The following is a 20,934-nucleotide window of genomic DNA, read 5'->3' on the forward strand; positions in this document are numbered from 1 at the left end:
TTGAGATTTGTTGTAAAGATTTCTTTCATTTTGAATTTAACATGCAGTCTACTAACAGAGTACAAAACCAGGGCAGAAAATAATTACAAGTTTAAAAAACAAGAGGGGAAAAAAAAAGGTCAGTAGTTGCAGAGCGGATGCTGCAGCTACTGGCTGACCTTTGAGAGACTGCACAGTTTGTATAGCTCTGAGGACCTACTGGCAGCAGTGTCAACAGAGTAAACAATTACCACTTCTTTTGTTCCTGCCACGATCATTACCATCAGTATAGTCTTAATATGAACACAGATTGCAGAACAATATCGATTTGGGACCCGGTGCTAGCCCGGGGAAAAGTTTTTATAAATTTAAGAAAAACATCTTATATTTGCCTGATAATCTTGCTTGTTTCTTGGTGTTCAAATAAGAATAAACTATATTTAGTCTCATGCTTCCGCAATCAGGAAAATAAGAAGTTACCAATGACAGCAGATCAAAGATAGACCTCATGATTCTGTCATACTTAATGTCTGCAAACAGATTTGTTAGTAAGTGACCAAATATATGGATTTGAAGTACAAATTACCATGTTTATAGTTTTCTCCCTTTCTTTTTATTTTTTCCCCCTCTCCTTAGTTTTGGAGGTAATGTTTTGAAGATCTCTTTATCCCTGCTCCACCAAATCTAATGCATCCATCTGGGAATGAAACCATGGTTTTCTTGCTATTTAAGATGAAGCAGTTACTTTTTTAGTAGTACAGTCTCATATACTTTCATGCAGTTTCAGTTGCAGATTTAGGTTCATTCAAATCAAAATGTGATCAAAATATGTGACAGGTTTTGTGGAAGCTCATTCAAAGTGTTTTGGTGAGCCTTGTTAGACAGGTTAGCAGAGGGATGTGCATGTGTTTTGAAATGTTCACCCTTGTTCCTGAAGTTAAAAGGTAAAATAAAAAAAAATAATATGTAAGTTATATTTGTACATTTTAAAATATTTCTACTTTGCCCTCATCTTAGATACTGCAGTTGAAGTTGGTGCCACAGTGGGAGTTTCCATACAAACACTGAAATCCCTCCTGTAATGAGTCTGCACTGTAGAAACTAATCTTTTAAATAGGAGTTAGACTGGTCTTATCTCAACAATGAGGGCTTCTGCAGTTAGCTTATCTGCTGTGCATCTTTTAAGTCCTTTCTAAACAGATGCATTTGGAAATAGCAGTAGGATTGTTTTCAGAAATTCTAATAAATGTTAATGGTATATTAGTATTAATAATCCTTAAAAGGAAAAATGTCTTTGATAGAATAAAAACCAGCAGCCCCCATTTATCAGGAAGAAAAGCTGTGTAGGCTCTGAAAATCAGAATCAACCTTGAGTATCTCCTTCAGTGATATGGAAGGGAGAGCAATGGGATTTTAGTATGATTTTTAAAATCTCATGTGGGTCAGCAGCAAATAATATTAAAATAGTGTGTTTGTGGTTGTTTTTGTTTTTTGTTTTTTTTTTTACTACTGTTGTCATGGAAGCAAAAAGTATTAGGGGATGTATAGGATTTAAAGTTACATTTTTCAGTGTTTTCTACTTTGTGATTACCTGAAAATCCTACCTACTTCTTTTGAGGACAAAGGATTTCTTGTGTTTTTAGGGCTCAAGTCTTATCTTGCTTCTTAGCACTGTATAAGGTAAAGTATATGTCAGAATTTGTCTCCCAGTGTAAAGAAGCCACATCAGCAATTTGGATACAGTAATATAATCTTTCTGGCAATGAGGCATGCATTTAAGCTTTCTTCTTTCAAAGCTATGTTGCCACTAGTTTGATAAAAAGAGTGAGTGGAATCAGCACAAATAATGTCAGAACTGATATTTGGTCAAAGCTTCGAGAAAGCTAAATATAAATAAATGGGCATGGCTCTATTATAAGTAGACATGTATTTGAAAATTGGAAGCAACATTTGCATGAATGTTTGTCATTTGCACTCTGTGGGTGGCTGTATGTACATAATGTAACACTGTATAACGAAATACTAGATTTTGCTCTTGTTGGTTGACCTGTACAGTACTTTTTAATATGAAGCTTATTTAGGTGTTTTGTATCATACTCACTTTCACTCATCTCTTAAAATCGCTTCTTTCCACCAGAAACAGGAAAGTTAGAAGGGAATTACTTGTTGAGAGAACATATGGATGCAGGAACAAACCAGTACAGTCAGGACCTTGTTCTGTATCCTAAAAAGGAGTTTTGTTTCTTTCACTATAGGAGATGCTTAAAGAAACCATGCCTTAATAAGTAAGCCTGTGTATAACAAGTTGTATCAAAAACTACTTCTGTGAACAATATGCTTCATGTGACATATTTTAGTTTGAGTACCAGAAAGTCACTGTTTTCTTTTGGAAAATATTAATCTGCCAGCATAAAGTTTTCTACAGTAGAAGATTTTTATCAACAGCTGGAAAATTTATGCTGGAAACTTTTCCAATACATTTGTATAACTGTATCTTGTTAAAGAGATGGAATAGTTTTCAGAGCTCTCCAAAGTCTTTCTCATTCTTGCTTGATGAACATGTTAATTATGTAATTTGTGTTAATGCTATGATGCTTCCCATTTTAAACTCTCTTTTGACTTGTCTAATTTGTTTTTATTTTTATTTATTCTTTTCAGTCCTATCCTGGATGTTCATTGTACAATAATATGGATGAAAATATTCAGAAAGTATTGATTCTGAACCTGAATTTGGAGATTTTTTTTTAAAAAAATCTGGATAATTCTTTTCTTTGTTCTTACTTTTTCTCTCTAAACTCATATTTGAATAATGGCATAGTCTACATACATTGACTTAATTTTTTTTTAAATATCTTCTGTATTTTCTGAGAGTTGGAGATAAGTTTTTAGAAGATGTAGCTGGGCTTCATAGGTATTTTGCCCCCAGAACTGAAAACAGACATATTTCTAAGAAATTAGTGAACTTCCTTGCAAGCTAGTTGTTTAAATTTAAAACTTATTCACTGCCTAACTACTAGGACTTCAAATATCCAACTGTCTTAACAGTTGGTAAAGACAAGGTATTAGACAAGGATTCAAAATGAAAGAATTATGAAGGCAAAGGCATAAGACAGGATAGCAGAAATCATTCCTGCTCTGATAATTCAAGAGTCTGCAAAAAAGAAATTTGAGAGGCAAATTGATATTCCAGGCTTTGCAACAATGGCTGTTTAGCTATTTGTTGTGATTAAATAATCAAATCTTTTCCTATTTGCCAGTGGATTCTGGCAGGTGCATATGTAATTTTTATTTGTCAGATAGAATAGGCAAACAGGTTTTGGCATGTATATTGTTTGCAAGGTACTTGCTTTATTTATTGTGTGATACATTTGTGTATATAAATGATAAGGTATTTGCCTATTTGATTACCAGAACATTTTGAAAAGGAAAATAACGAACAACAAATGGAAAAATTGCAGCTGGCACTAATGTCTATTCTTTCAGTGTGTACTCTTGCCTGTATAATGGCATGGATATTCTTGTAAACATCAATTACTAGTGGATGCCGAGGATAAAAAATGGTGTTAAAATACTAATAATAATAAAAAAAAGAATATGGTGAGAGCAAAATACTTCCTGGACTGATTTCTATCACAGAAGTGAAGCCCTTGGAGACTGAGGGCTGTAGTGTGACTAGACTTGGAAATGGCATGGGGGGGTTGTGTGTTTTTGTGTGTGTGTGGTTGTGTTTTTGGTTTTTTTTTTATTAATGAGCAAATCCTGTATACTGTGGCCACTGAGAATATAAATCTGATGGGGGTGGGGATGCTGGAGGAAGTATGTAATTTTTTCAGCCAATTCTAAGTAGAACTGAACCTTCAGCTCTCTTTCGTAATGTATCAAGCAAAGCTGTGAAGATAGGTCAGAAAGACAAACTGAAAATATTGATAGGACATTTCCAAGTGTATGTGAAGCTTTTAACATAAGGTGCCTTTCCTCGTGTATTGTGCATTCTAGGAAGAGAGAATGAGATACCACCCAATAGCGTTATTGAGTCTGCCACAATATGTCAATTGGTTTCCCAAAATTGATCCAGGACAGTAAAAATGCATAGTTCTTGACTTTCTGCCAGCAGTCATGTTAAAACACTTAGGGAATTAATGATAAATTTCTTGTACAACAGTCTTTTTACATCTTCATTCACTATAGACTGAGTGTACGAGTAAATGTAAATAGCAAATAACAAAGTAGCTACTTCCAAGAGCTGCCATGCCTTATATTTTTACAAATTGCTATTGACTTGAAATACTGAGTCAGATATACCACTTTTCCTGCTGATGTATATCACGGCTACGTGCAAAACCGAAATCATCATTGTGTTCACATGAAGTTTCTTGTACTTAACGCTAAAGTCCATAGAGATTTTATGGTCCTTTTTTTTTTTTTTCCCTAAAGAGTTGTTCTATTATGTATTTTAATGTCTGTGAATACCTTGTTCCTTAGATGTTCCACAGACTTCATGAAGAATATAAGACTAAGTAGAATATAAAAGCTATTTAGCTATATTAGAGGTCAGCTTCAATAGTTGTTTTGTATGAACCCATTCACTAGAAAAACCCGTATTTTTTTTTCCTATGTCATTGTCATATCCGATGGCTAAATGATATGAAGAGAATGTACAAGGCACCACTTTGAAAATGAGCTTGTCATTATTTTTAAATGCAGTATTTATAGAGCATAAGAAAATGCACCTTTTCCTATGTGTAGTCCTGCTTAATGAGGATCATAGTGTCAAATTGTATACTGTGTGCATATTGACTAAAGAAATATGGATGGAAAGTTTCTGTCAAATGAGATAAGTTACTGGTATAAACTTTGGCTTTTCATTGGTATGCACATGTAGTCTGTAATTTTGGAACTGATTGTAAGGTTCTAATTAGTCTCTAGAGAATTCACATGGACAATAGATTACTCATTAGTCTATCAACTTCCCATGAAGATGATTGGTTATTTCTCATGTCTAATGTGGAAACTGAAATGTTGCATGTTAATTTGCCTTCCAGACGTTGCAACTGCCTGTCCAGATAAGAAGTCGATCTTAATGTACGTGACTTCTCTCTTCCAAGTTCTGCCCCAGCAAGTCACCATGGAAGCCATCAGGGAGGTGGAGATGTTGCCACGACACTCAAGGGTCACTAGAGAAGAGCACATACAAGTACATCATCAACAGCGTTTTTCACAAGAAGTGAGTTGTTTCACTTTTGTGCTTTAATCTTGCTGCTCTGAAGTAGTTGTTTCCCTTATCTACCCCGTAAGTTTGATGTTAAATGGCCAATGGAAGGCAAAAAAAACCCCACAGGCATAATGGAAAAAGTCTTTTCACCACAGGCAAGTCAAATGTACTTGTCTGCATGAACAGTACTTGCGTACTGCTTTTTACCTTGCACTGGCCTGTTTTAAAAGTAACTGTTCAGCAGCTAAGTGCATTGCACTTCTTTTTTGCAGCACTGGGTGTTTTGAAGAACACAGAAACTGGTGGAGGTTCTGCTTTTAAACACAGATGTAGAATTTATTTTTTTACCTTTAATGGAGTATAACAGTTGACATTTCTGCATATTCATGATAATTTTTTAATTTTTTAGCATTTTATTTACACTGACATGTTTTAAAATCATCTGTTCTCAGCTCACAGTCTGCCTCTCAAAAAGTTCATGTAATACTTGGAATTAATTTATGCTTGCAATGTTAATTACGGTTTTGACTGAAATAATCAGACAGCTTCTGCTGAAGTCTTTAGTGGATTTTAGGCCTAGTGTACTTGTCTGAATTCAATCTGTATCTTGCTTTTGGGATGCTCAGTCTCTTTTAGAGTACTGAGTAGATGAGTATTGTCTCTGTTTATTCAGGATGTATTACACGATCACTTGGTTTTGAGCCTTTTCTTGTAAATCATAAAGTACCTTCAATTTACATTGGTGTTCTGCCGTTATTGATTCCTGACAGCTTGTTGCTGTTGGAAAGGATGTCCAATTAAGTGAGAGCATTCCTTAATATCATCTTATTTTTGACTGTTGAGTACCAACACTCTCCTTGAATAATATAAGTGATGATGACATTCCTACTTCTTTTTCTTCAGCTGCTCTTAAAATCATTACTTTACTTCTATAATCCATAACCTTATCCATATGTCTGTTCTTTCCACCTCTAATTTCTTCTTCGTAGATCACAGTCAGTGTACCCCAGGGACCTTCACCACCTTCTAAACCACGGTTCAAAAGTTACACATATGCACAAGCTGTGTATGTTACGTCCCCTGACCAAAAAAGGAGGCAGGCTCCTCCACAGGTCTGTTAATGTTATGATTTGTTTTAAAAACTGTTTTATTAAGCTTGTGCTTGGAGTGAAAGAGTTTGTGCATTTTGCTTATACCTGATTTTGATTACCTACTTTTTCCAGCGTTTTTTTAGCATCTGTCAAGTGGTTACTTATTACTGTGTGTTTCAGCACGGTTGGCGGTAGGTGTTATGCTGATTGTTAGGGATGAACAGCATTCAAACAGTGTCGTTTGAAGGGAAACTGCTTCCTTGTTAAGTGATTTTCAAAAATACTACATATATCACTTTAAAAGAATATTAGAAAGACAAATAATTAAAAAAACCCCTGTATTTGGCATCTAATTATTGTATTTCTGTCTCAGGTTTGATTATAGAAAAAAGAGAACCATTAGATTTCTTTTGCTTTTCCTCACCTTCATATCTATTAAAAAAAATAGTAGGTAATAACTTCTCTTAGAAAGTTACTGTAGTTGGAAAGAAGAGAGAGGAAACGTTAAATTTAATATTATTTATGTGACCTGGATTATTAGATTATAACAGCTGGTCATTTTATCACAAGTGACAGCATGTCAACATTCAGTGTTTTTTGACTTTTAAATAGCTGCAGTAGTTCAATAAAATTTGCTTCAAGGAATCCATATAATGAAGATTTCAGTAGTTAAAATTTTTGACAGCTGTGTAAGCCAAAGCTCACACTGTGCAATGCAACATGCTTTCCTTTCATTACTTTGGGGGAAAGAGATCTGCATGTATTCGACACTACAGTATGAGTTCACTTGTGCAGACTTATCTGTATCTAATCTCTAAAAATATATTGCAAAATCACACTTAATTTCCGCACTGCATTTCCAAATCTACTCTTCAAGTGACAGGTATTTTACTGGATAAAGAGTTCCTTTAAATACTCCAGGAAAGAAATCCGTTGCACATAAGCATGAGCCCCTGCTACATTTTTCTAACATCAAATGACTTGCAGTGATGATTAATACAGCTTTTAAACAAGATGTTTAAAAAGGGTAGAATTTATTTGTTCTACTTAGATACTATATTGATAATGAAGAAGAATGAAGAGTCATGATATAGCTTTTTTTTCTTGAACTACTGTTACTGTAATCGATTGTAGGTTTTGTCAACACCCCTCCATCAAGTGTAATGTACAAGTAGATGTTAAAATGTACTAATAAAATATTGTTCTATTATTCAGTCCTCATATTGCATTCCAGTTTTCAGATCTCACCTTCCTGAATTTGGAAGCTTTGTCTATTACACTTACGCAATAACAACTACTATAATATTCTAATTCTGCTGATTTGGCAGAATCTGAAGGCCTAACTGAAATTGGGTCCTATTGTGCTACAGCCACAAAAAATATTAACAAATGAAAAGCATTTCCTTAGAAATCCTGAGTGAAAATCACCAATCACAGTCTCATTATAATCAAGATAAACTTGTATTGCAAATGGTACCAGTTTGTATCTCATCTACAGGATAGGCAGCCCATCTACAAGAAGGGCTTGAAGGAGGATCTGGGGAACTACAGGCCTGTCAGCCTGACCTCGGTGCTGGGGAAGGTTATGGAGCAGGTCATCCTGAGTGCCATCATGTGGCATGTGCAAGGACAGCCAGGGGAACAGGTCCAGCCAGCAGGGTTTTATGGAAGGCAGGTCCTGCTTGACAAACCTCATCTCCTTCTATGACAAGGTGACCCACCTAGTGGATGAGGGAAAGGTTGTGGATATTTTCTACCCGGACCTTAGTAAAGCCTTTGGCAGTATCTCCCACAGCATGCTCCTGAAGAAAGTGGCTGCTTATGGCTTGGAAGGGTGTACTCGGTGCTGGATTTAGATCTGGCTGGATGGCCAAGCCCAAGAGTGGTGGTGAAAGTAGCTAAATCCAGTTGGTGGCAGGTCACATGTGGTGTTTCCTAGGGCTCAGTATTGGGGCCAGTCCTGTTTAATACCTTTACTGACTATCTGGATGAGGGGATTGAGTTCACCCTTGGTAAGTTTGCAGACAACACCAAGTTGGGGGCAGTGTTCATCTGCTTGAGAGTAGGAAGACTCTACAGAGGGATGTGGACAGGATGGACCAATGGGCTGAGGGCAACTGTAAGAGGTTGAACAGGGAGACGTGCTGGGTCCTGCACTTGGTTCACAACCACCCCATGCAACGCTACAGGTTTGGGGATGAGTGGCTGGAAAGCTGCCCAGCAGAAAAGGACTTGGGGGTGCTGGTCAACAGCCAGCTGAACATGACCCAGCAGTGTTCCCAGGTGGCCAAGGCAGCCAATAGCATCCTGGTTTCTATCCAAAACGGTGTAGCCAGCAGGACAATGGAAATGTGTGTCCCCCTGTACTTGGCACTGGTGAGGCTGCACCTCAAATACTGTGTTAAGTTTTGGACTCTTCACTTTGGGACAGAGGTAGAGGTGGTGGAGTGTGTCCAGACAAGGTCAATGAGGCTGGTGAAGGGTGTAGAGCTCAAGTCTCATGAGGAGCAGCTGAGGGAGCTGGGGTTGTTTAGCCTGGAGAAAAGGAGGCTCAGGGGTGGGTGGGTGGGTGTGGATCTTATTGCTCTGTACAACTACCTGAAAGGAGGTTGTAGTGAGGTGGTTGTCAGTCTCTTCTCCCTTCTAAATAGCAACAGGACAAGAGGAAATGGCCTTAAGTAACACCAGTAGTGGTTTGGATTCGATGTTAGGCAAAAATTCTTCACTGAAAGGGTAGTGAAGCATTGGAACAGGCTGCTCAGGGAGGTGGGGGAGTCTCCATCCCTGAAAGTATTTAAAAAACGCTTCGATGCGGTGCTTAGGGACATGGTTTAGTGGTGGATTTGGCAGTCCTGGGTTAACGGTTGGAAATGATGATCTTAAAGGTCTTTTCCAACCTAAATGATTCTATGATTCTATGAATATGGCAACTCAATATATGCATGTCTTAATCAGTGGTAATGATGGTTTTGCCTCTAACCATGTATTTCTTGAAGAATAGTCATCATCTATATATTAGAACAAATTTATAATCCTGATAAAATAGTGGTTGGTAATTTTTTTCTAAATATTTGAGGCTGATACACCTTAGTAATCCCATTATTTTCATTAATTCAAATAAATATTATTTCCTTTTCAATTATCAGTAGCCTTCCAATTTTCTACCACCTATAGTATGATTTTTGGATACCATGATTGGTATTGCAACGGCCAAGTTGGATTTTCAATAAATTCTCCTTCTTTAGGTGACTGCATTAAAGAAACCAAGATGAAGTAAACTTTTTTCATCGGATTTTGTAAAGTTTAATAAACTTTCTCTGATTCCCCCCCTAGTTATCAAAGAAAAATGCCAGTAGATTTTTACTGTGGTCTGCCAGTTTCAACGGTATCTTGGGTGCTCTCGTTGAGAAGCAAGGTTTTCACGAAGTATGTTGGTCTTCTGTTGAAGTGTACAAGTAATTTTTTTTCTTTTAAGATCTCTGCAAACTTTCACCTTACAGGACTTGAATATTCCAGTTTCCTCAAGAGAATCAAAGAAAGAATGTAGCAACTATCAACAAAAAGTCTTTCATCTTCTAGAGGTTCTAGCTACTGAGATTGATCTCAAATGTCATAGTGTTTAATTGGGTGATTCTTTTAAAGTTCTGCATTTGCAAAAATGGTCCAATAGATTTTGTAGTCTGAGCATGAGCCAACTGGAATGCAGAAGAAAAATAAATTACATGCAAATCCTTTCCAAAGATTTTGAATGTTATCCTGCAAATTTGACCATATATGCCATACATTTACTGCATATGTCAGTTGTCAGAAATTTTATAAATAAAATGAGCTATGAATCTCTGAGCTCCATATCGGCAAGAAGCAATAACATTTCCTCTTACACCATGATCTGTCAAAGTCCTTTCCCTTCTATCTTCTACCCTTGTCTATTCTTCTATGTCACATTTCATTTTCCCCATCCTCACATTTCCTAAGACCTTTACAAGCTGTGCATCTTTAAATTCACCCTTCCTTTCTGAATTTTTATTCTATTTGTCACTCAAAAGTATACTTGCAAGCCCTAATATTTTAGTTGCACGATTTTTGGCCAGACAAGTTTTGCTTTGCTTAACTGTGACACATCTGAGATTCAAAGGAAATCACAGTTCTGCCAACCTGTTGACTTTGGTGCCTCCTTGTTGTTTGGTCTGTGCTTGATCACTTCTGGTTGAAGCAGTTACCCTTTTTAACTGCTATTGTCAACATGAATGGCAGTTGTGCTAATGCTTAGGAAAAGGTTTCCTCAATAGTTTGATAAAATTTCTGTTCATAACTTCAGATAGCATTACTTCATTCTAAAACTTAGTCTATTAACTATTTTTCCTACTGATTAATGTATTTAGACTTGACATTAGTAAAGTAAGACAGCAAAGATAAGATTTTCTACTTCATATGTTAGCCTAATCATATTTTCATGCCTCCAGCTGAGAATTATCAATAACACCAGAAAAAAACCCACCAAAACCAAAACAAAACCCAAAGAAATACTTCAATGCTGATATAGTGGCAGCAGCACATTTTGTTCACATGCTCATGAGTAGGACAGAAAGTTTGCTCCAGAGCCGCCTCTTTCTAAATGGTTTTGCTGACCCTCATCACTGACAGAAGCTTCCTTGACCCCAGTAGCTTCATCTCAGATTTCTGTGCCTAATTTTCTACACAATGTCAGAGGAGGCATTTATTTTAACATACAGTAGATTTCAGAAGATTACCTGAAGCGTTGGTTAAATGTATATGAATATGATGAAAATAATAAGGATTGCATTTTCTAGATAGAACTACCTCTGGTGTTATTTGCACTACTTTTGTATGACTTAACTGAATTTCCTATCCTGTGTAATGCCGTCCCATGATTGAATTTTATTTAGCTAAGGTAAAACTGAAAAGCGTTTTTAAATATGATAGCTTTAAAAAACGTGTATAGATCTGCATTGCACCCTTGAAATGCCTGTGCCCCAGCATAGCTGTAATTTTGAGGAATTAGCTTAATGATTTACTCTGTTAGATACTGGTAAGATTTCTGTGGATGTACCCTCAGGATGTACCCTTTGTACCCTCAGGTGTATATAATACTCTTAATGGTAAAATCTAAAGTATTTTTGGAGCATGGCAAATATTTCTCTACTTGAAATGCAAAAGTTGGGTTTTGAGAAGTGAATGAAGAGAGTGAAGTGCCCCACACACAGAGTATCAGTGGGAGGTTCCGTTTCCTGATTGGCCTTTTGCCCAGATCATTACACTGTGAGAAAGGGGATGATCATGGGGTTTTTCCCCTACATTTATAACAATAGCATTAGAGTATATTTTCAGGGTCTGTAGGAAATGCCATGGGTTCTTTGTTGGTTCACATTTGTACAACAGGCAGGTCTGCATTTTTGCCTGAAGTAGTGACCTTTGAAAAGGCCAGATTGCTTATCTCTACTTATTATTAAAGTGCTGGTTTCTTTCTTCCCCCCAGTAATTTTGATGCAGTATACACTGTGCACTGTAACGCTTGTGCAGAAGGCTCTCCTTCTAAGATATTGCAACATGTACTTAATGGTTTTGGTGTGCATGTACAGACTTCAAGTACAAGTGTACAGAGGAAGATACTAATGGATTCTCCATGTTCATTCCAAACAGCAAAAACATTTGTCTCTGTATATACAGTAGTATTAAGGAATTTTGCTTTATAGGTTCCTGAGATTTAAAAGTATTCTAAGCAATATCATTAATATGGGTACATTAGCCTGAGCTGATCAGTGAGCTAAGGGGACAAGTAGGAAGAGAGAATACCTTTTAAATGAACAATATATTTGGGGTGGGGGGAAACACTTTTTTAGGTGTTCAGACCTTTTTCAGAAATTCCAGTTGTGAAAGCCCAATAAAACATAGCAAAAATGAGAACATAAAAAATATAAAAATGGTGTGAAACAATATGGTGTTTTGAACTTATCCACGCTCTTTCTACAGAACACATTTGTTTTATTAGAAATTAGTTTAGCTCTAGCAAAGAAGTAATACATACATTTTTGAGGGAATAAAACATTTTTAAAAATGCAAAAGGAAATTTTAGTTGCCTGATAGTGGTCGTTAGAGTGGAAATGGTGGTTTAAATAAACTGAGGGTGATGTAGTAAGCCATCAAAATGTAAAAACTCTAAATATACTTTTTTAAAAGGGCAGAAAATGAAATTTTGATTATGATGTTAAAAGTTCAAAGTTATTCATATAATAGGGTAATACTCTTACAGAATGAGTTCTGCAAAGTGTTTTGCAAATAATTTGGAAAATATAATGAAATAAAGTATGTTTACCTCCCAAGCATGAAAAACACATAAGAATAAAGATAATATTTCATGTGTCATTGTTCAAGGGAATGTTAACCTTAAAGCATAGATTACATTAATGTAAGTGGAATTGGCGTGTGTGTTTAGAGGAAGTCCAAACCACAAAAAGTGTAGACAGGTGAAAATATGATGTGCAAGTTTCTTGTTTGATAATTTATATAAGCAGTCTTCCAGTCTTCTATTTTTCTATCTTCTTTATTTCTACTATGATCTTTCACATCTTTGCTATTTAGCATCCTAACTAATGTAGCAATACATATGCAACTTCTACCAAAACTGCTTTTTCATCTTCATTTTTACAAAATGGCAATTAACTTACGTACTGTTCGTCTAGTACCTTGTGTCAGCTTCTGAGCTGCCATTTCTTACATACTAGGTTTGATATTTCTTCGGTCTAAAAGTGTATGAAATAAATTTTCCCGCCTTTCTTTTTGAGGAAAGGTCTTCTGTCTGTTAGTTTGAAATACTTTTCTTGTGCTTGTTTCAGTGAAGAAGGCATCTCAATTTCAGTTTTAAATTTTTTGTACAAATAAAGCAAATCTAATATTTTTTTATCTTCATTTTGTATTCTGATCCTTTGCTTCTGAAGTGTTAACAAAGGAATTCCAAAAATAATTCTATTGTCTGTCAGAAACAAATAACCTAAAACAGAGAAGGGAGAGGGACAGCAGAGATAAGAAGCTCTAGAGATGTTCTTTCCTTTAAAAAACTAAAAACTCCAAACCCACATCATGCATACAGTGATTGTGTGAGGACCATCACATACATAGGGCAGCAGCTTGAGATGCAAGTAAAAGACTATCAGTGTGAAAACGGGAGGATGAGATGGAACAGGGGATCAACTGTTATGGGATTAACAGCAGAGGTGGCTTGTTTCCCGTGTGCATGCTCTGCTTCTATGTTGTTTGTGCCAAGATGTTATTCTATTCATTGTAGTCTGTTGGCTATTTTTCTCATACATTTAACATTCCATACACTTAACAAGTGAACTTCATTATTTAGATGTTATACACAGAAGGAGAGAGTGACATTTTCATTAATAATTTTGACTTTTTACATTATCTAAAGAAAAGAGCTCCCCCCCCCCCTACCCCCCCGGTATAATAGCATCATTACAGAGCGAGTGTGTTGAGTCTCTGCATGAAACCTGGCTAATTTAAAACATGTTTGGCTTCTGTTTTTTTTTTGTTTGGTTGGATTTAGTATTCATTAAAACTTCTCACTGGGATAATAATTTAATAAAGTTAGTAGCACTGCACTAATTTAGATTATCCTTTCTCAAGGCTGGGAAAGGGACTAGAAAATAGGTCTAGGCTGATAGTACATTGCCAGAACTCAGAAAGGGACTCCCCACTCCTTGCTTGGATGTCTTTTTGCTCTGGGGATCTGAATTGCTGCCTTTCTCTTTGAGTCAGTGGTAACTGATCTGCCCACTCCAGAAGCAATTGTAATTTGATAGCCATCTAGTAGTCATTACTTAATCAGGTGATTACTGTAGTTTTTCTCTACAAAAAAGCTCTATGTATCACAAGTGCATAAACTTGTTGTCGTCTTGAACAGTTCCTTTAAGTTTTCATTGGTACTGTTTTCATTATACAACTGCTCTGTTGATGCATTAAGACTTACACTGAGAAGACTATCAATGCTTAGCTTCTTTTCACCTTTAGAGTGGATTGTTTGCTATTCTGGATACAAACATTTCCTGGTTATATGCTTTAAAAAAGTGTACTAGAGTTTATGTCTCAAGTAGTCCCAGTGAACTGAATGACAAAATACGTTTTGCAATTTCAAAGCAGAAATACACTAAATATACTCCTAAGTGTAAGGGCTACACTTTGAAGTGTTTGCAGGCTTTCCATTTTGGCTACATTTATTTTGTCCTCTTAATTTCTGTCCTTTGACTCCAGTGTTTTAGTGTTGGTGACCTAATGCAATTAACGTGTAAGAGTGAACTAATGTAATGTGTGAGCTTTGGGCTCTTTCATATGGGACTAGTGGTCCATCTACCTTGATTAGCTGGAGAGAGCAGTACTGCTGACATAAATATTCGAAGAACTTTTTTTTTTAGGTGGTGTTACTGTATACAACTCAGTCTCCTTGGAAATTTTAGTAGTGGTATATTGTATGAAGAGGAACTATTTAGTTTCAGTTACCTAAAGAGGCACACATTTATTAATTCAACTTAAAATACTTTCTCATTTCAGTGCTATAAAAGTTTGAAAGCAGAAGTAGAACATAACTTTTTAAAAGAAAATAACCTTCTCTCTTAAAGCAAAAGTGATTTAAGAGACATGTCAGACTACATGTCAATAGACAGAAGTATATATGATAATTTCATAAAACAGATTTTTACAGTTGGTAGTGTAATTTCCAAATGTTGAACTTATTATTTGTCTTAGTCTTAGGGTAAAGGTTTTAAGCTAATAAAATTCAATCCAATATATAAACAGTTTGGTTTGTGTTCATGAATGGAAAATATAAATTCTTCAATTTTATGTTTTTCACTACCAGTGTTTAATAAAAAAATGGCTGATATTAATTGTTATATTCACAGAAAATAGGAAAGTGGAAATGCGTGCTATTTGTAAAAATCATTAGGGGAAATGCAATGGTCCTGTACTCAGTTTATACTCGGTTTACTTGGAGTAACTTTTTGAGTTTGAATTTGACAAGTAGGATCAAGAAATAGAGATTCTGTAACATCGTATTCCTTCTTAAAGGAATTGAAGTGTGAGAACAACAAATGACAAGATGCTTGCATAGGTTTTCCCACCTGAATTACATTTGCAAATACTGTGAGGAGTAAGAAATTAATTCCACTGTACAATTTATGATGTATGTTACTCCGGCCACTTTAGGTCATTATGCAATTTTCAGTGTGATTACCTTTTTTAAAAACAATCTCTAATCTACTTATAATTATCCATTCCTTTTCAGAACATTCAGTTTCCTTCTAATATCTGTGATCTTAAATAATTAGCTTCATTATTTCTCTGACCTCATTTATTCCTACTCACGTTCTTAATCACAATGCTCTTGTATCTTCTCGTTGTCACCAAGTAAATGCTTTCTCTGTTATGCTGTGCCTTGTTTTGCTACTCCTAGACCTTTCCTGGCTCTCCTGTCTGATTAAAATTCAGTCTCAAAATCGTTCTTTACTACTCTACAAAGCACTGATGGCTTTTAAACTGAGTTTTAACAACTCGTTCATGTTCAGCCTCCTAATTTTCCCAATTTTAACTTCTCTTTTCACTGTTCAGCCTTGTTTCTGGCTTTGTTCCCATTCTGTGAGCATATACGATGGCTACAGCAATGGATATGTGACATTTTATGTCATTTTATTAAATATGTTATGGCATTTTATTAAATATGACTACATTCCTGTATATGAGGAAGTACAATAATGGTTAGCAAAATTTCACCTGTAAAGCACCGGTAATTTTTTTTCTGCCTCATGAAGGATGTCAGGCAAAAGTATCTAGTGAAATATGTATGGATTCTGTTTCAACTCATTTGAAGAAGTTAAATAGTTAATTTAGTTCTAGGAGAATGTATCTAAAAAAATAATAATATAAACAGCTCTGCAGTTCAGAATTAAGAAATTGGTTTTTTGCTAGATCTCAACTGGAAAGGGGAAAAGTGGAAGATTAAAAGGAAGTGCTGAGGAAGAAAGACCAAATGTGGAGAAGGTTATGGCTACAAAACAGTACATTTATAATGTATTTTTTAGATTATGATTTTTGAGTTATTAGTGTCTGTTAAAGAATCTAGGAGCTACACATCAGTTGTACATTGTCTCTAAATTGAGAATTTAGAACCCTGTAACTCACTGTTCTTGAAGTATGCTTTCATCCCATCTCATTAGTAATTATATTTGAAAAGTGATTTTAATTACACAAATTCTCTCTTAACAGAACCTGAAGGTAAATTTGAGTCACATCACCACAAATGACCTCATTACAGTTACATTTTGCTTAATAAACATATTTTATATTCTAGCCAGTTAACTGATGTATTATTTAATATAAGCCTCAAACATAAATATATGAGAGAATAATGGTCTTTAGTATATATTTGTATGAAGCTATTTTGGGTTGCCTTCTTTTTGATCATCTTAAAATAAAAAAGGGGTTTAGTTTGTATCTGCAAGAGAAAAAATAATAGGATTCTATTAATTCATTATATATGCTACCTGTATATATTTACATATAAACTAGAAACATGTTACCTCTCAAATAGCACTTACGGTTCAGTATTTCTCTTGTAGGTCAGCAGCATTTTTCATACCAAAAATTTCAAAATAGCACATGCAAAAACATATAGCTGAAAAAAAAAATAATCTACAAAACAGACTGTTTGAAAGCTTCCTAAGGTGCCTGTATTACCCTAAAATGTTAGGTTTTGCATTTGAATTCACAGTACAAGGTTTTACTTCACAGTTAATAACTGAAGTGACAGTTACGATATTCTGTTGCAATTACAAAAAGATGCAGTGATTTTTGTTGAAGATAATGTCTTTTAATTATTTTTAAATTTTCTTCACATCTTCCTTTATTCTGTGTGTGTGTGTGTGTCAGATGACAGTATAATTGTGAAATGCAGGAGGGAAAGGCAGCCAATAAATAGCTTAAACAAGAATAACTGATAGTTATCTATACATTTTACTTCTGTTTCCCATATCATAGGACTTTGCAGGCTGTCTTACAAATAGCCAAGTGAATGTTAAAGAATGGAGCATGAAAATACACTAATTTCTGCTTTCATACCCTCCAGATAAATTTCAGATCCTCTGTACTAAGTCTGTGTGACAACAGAATAGTTTAAATAAGCCAGAGCAAAGGGGTTTTCTTCCAGCATTTTATTCTGTTCCCCGCAGTGAACAATAATGGATACACAGGAACAGGAAAAGAGGTATGACTGATTAAAAGTATTGACACATCCGTGTATTCTCACTTACCCTCCACTGATTGGTGGCTCAGAAAATGCCTGAGCTGGAGATGGTGTCTTTATATTAAAAAGTCCTCAGTGGATTTTTATCCTTTTCTTCCATCCAGTTGTTTGTCTTTGTAAAAATTAAGCAAAGTTCTTTATATAATTTTCAGTATGTCCAGAAATAATTCTTGGTACTTCTTGTTCTTATTATCTACTGAAAATATTTGTAATATTTTCTATATTATTATCTAATTTATAAACCTGAGGCTGTGCATTCAGAAGAGGAGAAAAACCCTATTGTGAGATGGTTAGTTATCAACTTGTCTCATTTCCAGCTTTTGACTTATTATTCAGAGCATGTAGCTACAAGCAAGGTAGTTATGCTACAAAATACCCAAAACCATTATATCACTTGAACCTCTTCTGCAACAGCTTTTTTGTTAGCTTTTAATTTTCAATTGAAAATATATTCTTTGAAGTGGCTTCTGCTGAAGGGGAGCCTCTTTAATAGAAGCTAAAATATATTTGGGGAAGGTTTATATGTAATCAGGATAAACCACATAAGAGCCAAAAATGGGATATTCAGCCTATTCAAGCAAATTTGACTATTTAAGATTTTAGATGACTTTGCAATACCACCTTTTTCTGATAATGTTTTCCAACTATAAGTAACAAATTACAATGTAATGTTGATTACTCTGAAATCTCCAGGACCTCAGCCCTAACTTCACAGACACTAATTAGTATGTCCTCTTATTTGCTCTTGTCCTAGAATCTTCGTTTCTCAAAAGAAAGAGAGTCATATTATAAGTATAGCTCTTTATAGTTAACTGCTCTTGCTATTGATGCTTTTGTAGGCATTTTGATATTGTACTGTGTGACTATTTCAAAAGAGTTTTGGAGTTAAGTATTCTTACTACAAAGACTAGATGGTCTTTAATAAAGATCCTGAAGAGAAAAATTATGGCTTAGTAGTCCAAAATAATAGCAGGAATGGTAGCTGGCTATAATGATTAAAATAATTTGAAAAATTATCTTCATTTTCTTATGTTAAAAGACCGTATAGATTGTGATATATTTGAGGTTACAGCTTGGATTAAATTTAAAAAAATACGCTCTGAATTATTTGCTTTTGCTGGTTAAACCACAGAAAATAAAGCTAAATGCAATGCAGAATACAAGTCAATTAAGATCTATATTGTTTCAATTCTACAAAGAAAGTATGTTAAAGCTTTGTGTTTGCAGGCTATTTTATCTTCTGGTCTTTATAGTGTAGGGCTTTTTACTCCCTGTGTACCTCTGTCACAGTTTGTTTGGTAAGTTAGATTTTGAACTGAGGAAGGAGACTTTAATGAAAGTGTTACTCTGGCATGAAAATCTATGCGTTTTCACAGGTCTATAGGTTCATTGCATACATGTGTCCAAAACCATTTAGTTTGTTTTAATGTGGCTTCTGTGCTCAAGCTCAGCAATATCTTTCATTTCATTCATCTTCTGAGGATGGAAAAAACAGCATTGTCACTTGGTGAATTTAATGGATTTTAGGTTTAGATTGTGAGCTGTATTCATATATATAAATAATTAGATTTGAATTCTATCTATTTTTATAGACATTCATTAGTGATACTTTTTCACCAGCAGCTCTGTTACAGCACAGGTATCTTTTGTGAGATATACGGAAAGGTGATCTATTCTGTCAACAGCTTCAGCAACAGAAGCCTGGTTGATCATATTTGTTCAATCTGTTCAATCAATTAAAATTGCCTAAAGTGTCCTCACCTTTGTAAGAACTATCATAAATCACGGCAATTTGAAAAACAAACCCTAAGGCACAACAGGCTTACTTTTGTACTGATTTTGCTGGCCCATGATCAGCAATGCCTGGATCCATTGTGTACATGGCTCACAGGCTGCAGATTGCTCTTCCAAGTAAACTAAACTGGAAACTTAGTACTGTGCTTATAAATTATGCTTATAAATGAAGGATTGAAAGAATATGCAACCTGGAAAGTTTAATGGTATTTAATTGCTCTTTGTATACTTGATTTCATTTTTTACTTACATTTTTAAGCTCATGCTGTTGGATGCAGTTTCCATTTTCATTTATCAATATTACTGATTCTGTAACTGTAAAATAAACAAAATGCTATGTGTTAAAGCGATGACCTGATATATACTATGGGAATGTGTTTCCGTAATTTGTATTATATTTCCCTGATTGAGTTCAATTCAGTACAGTGCCCACTGGTAGAGCCTCTAGGGAACCCAGAAGGTTTGCTACTTCTCATCTATAAGGTCTTTTGAAGTAGAGATTCCCTCACAATGATAAAGTCATATTAAAAAAAAAAAAACAAAAACAAAACAAAACAAACAACAACAAAAAAAAAAAAAAAAACAAAAACAAAAAAAACCCCAAACACCCCCCCAAAACCAAACAAAAAACTCCAACCAACCTTTATGTACAAATTTTGCCTTTTCCACCCACTACTTCAAATCTATTACTGTCTTGCAACTAGATTAACCTATCAGAAATCGAGCACAAAAATTTTTAGAAGCTATAAAATTTCTACATTTCAGTCCTTTGTTATTGGTGATTTTAAATACCTTCTCAACTTCTGGTTCTCTTTTGTTCTTTACCTGTGTAGCTTGAAATTATCTCTTTTTTAATTATTATTATTATTATTCATTTTGTTAGCTACAGTTGCTTTCACTTATATGTAACATCTTTTAACATTTGCCTCTTATTAAGCAAAGAAGCATGTAGCTGTGTAATAAGATGCTTCAGAAAAGCGTGTGCTCTAACTTGTTCCAAAGGAGAGCTCTCTACTGCACACAGCCTTGTAATACTGTCAGTTCATGAGACTGTGTGATTACTCTGCTTCACATTCATAGAGTGCTTATAATGATACAACTTTTTGTAACTTCACCAAAAGGTAATGCTTGTGAGAAAACATTGTAGATTGGGTGTGTTTACCTCATGTTGAATTAAAGACTTGAGACAAATCACTTAAATTGTTTCTGAAGACCAGATTAGGAAGCAATGAACTGTTTAGTCTGTATTGTAAAATAACCATCCATTTCTTGAAAAGCTCTCACACCTCCGTGTTCTTCAAGTGATCTTAAATTAGCCTAGGGGTAATTGTTATTTCAGTAAAGGGTTCAAATTTAACCAAGCTTTAAATCTCTGCAGAATCATAAATTTTCCAACCTTCAGAATATACTTACATTTTAAAATCTAACACTATAGACACAGAGACCTATGAGACCTAAGAAGTGGAAGCTAGAACCAGCTGCCAAGAAAAATGGGTCTAACCTGAAGGGTTGGTGATGGTGAACAGAAAATGCTGGAACAA

General features: G+C 35.1%; 1 protein-coding gene across 12 annotated transcripts in view; it reads left to right on the top strand.

The window, feature by feature from the left end:
* Positions 1–20,934, top strand: part of DMD (dystrophin) — a 1,276,803-nt gene that overhangs the window by 451,764 nt on the left and 804,105 nt on the right. For 11 of the 12 annotated variants that reach the window (XM_080377714.1, XM_080377711.1, XM_080377709.1 and 8 more), the window contains 2 exons: positions 5,022–5,203; positions 6,181–6,303. In XM_080377714.1, the coding sequence (XP_080233840.1) occupies positions 5,022–5,203; positions 6,181–6,303 (305 nt within the window). The remainder of the gene's footprint in view (positions 1–5,021; positions 5,204–6,180; positions 6,304–20,934) is intronic. The other variant, XM_080377713.1, reaches the window with a different exon arrangement.

The sequence above is a fragment of the Falco punctatus genome (assembly GCF_963210335.1).
Source record: "Falco punctatus genome assembly, chromosome: 2".
In the NCBI taxonomy this organism is placed as follows: domain Eukaryota; kingdom Metazoa; phylum Chordata; class Aves; order Falconiformes; family Falconidae; genus Falco; species Falco punctatus.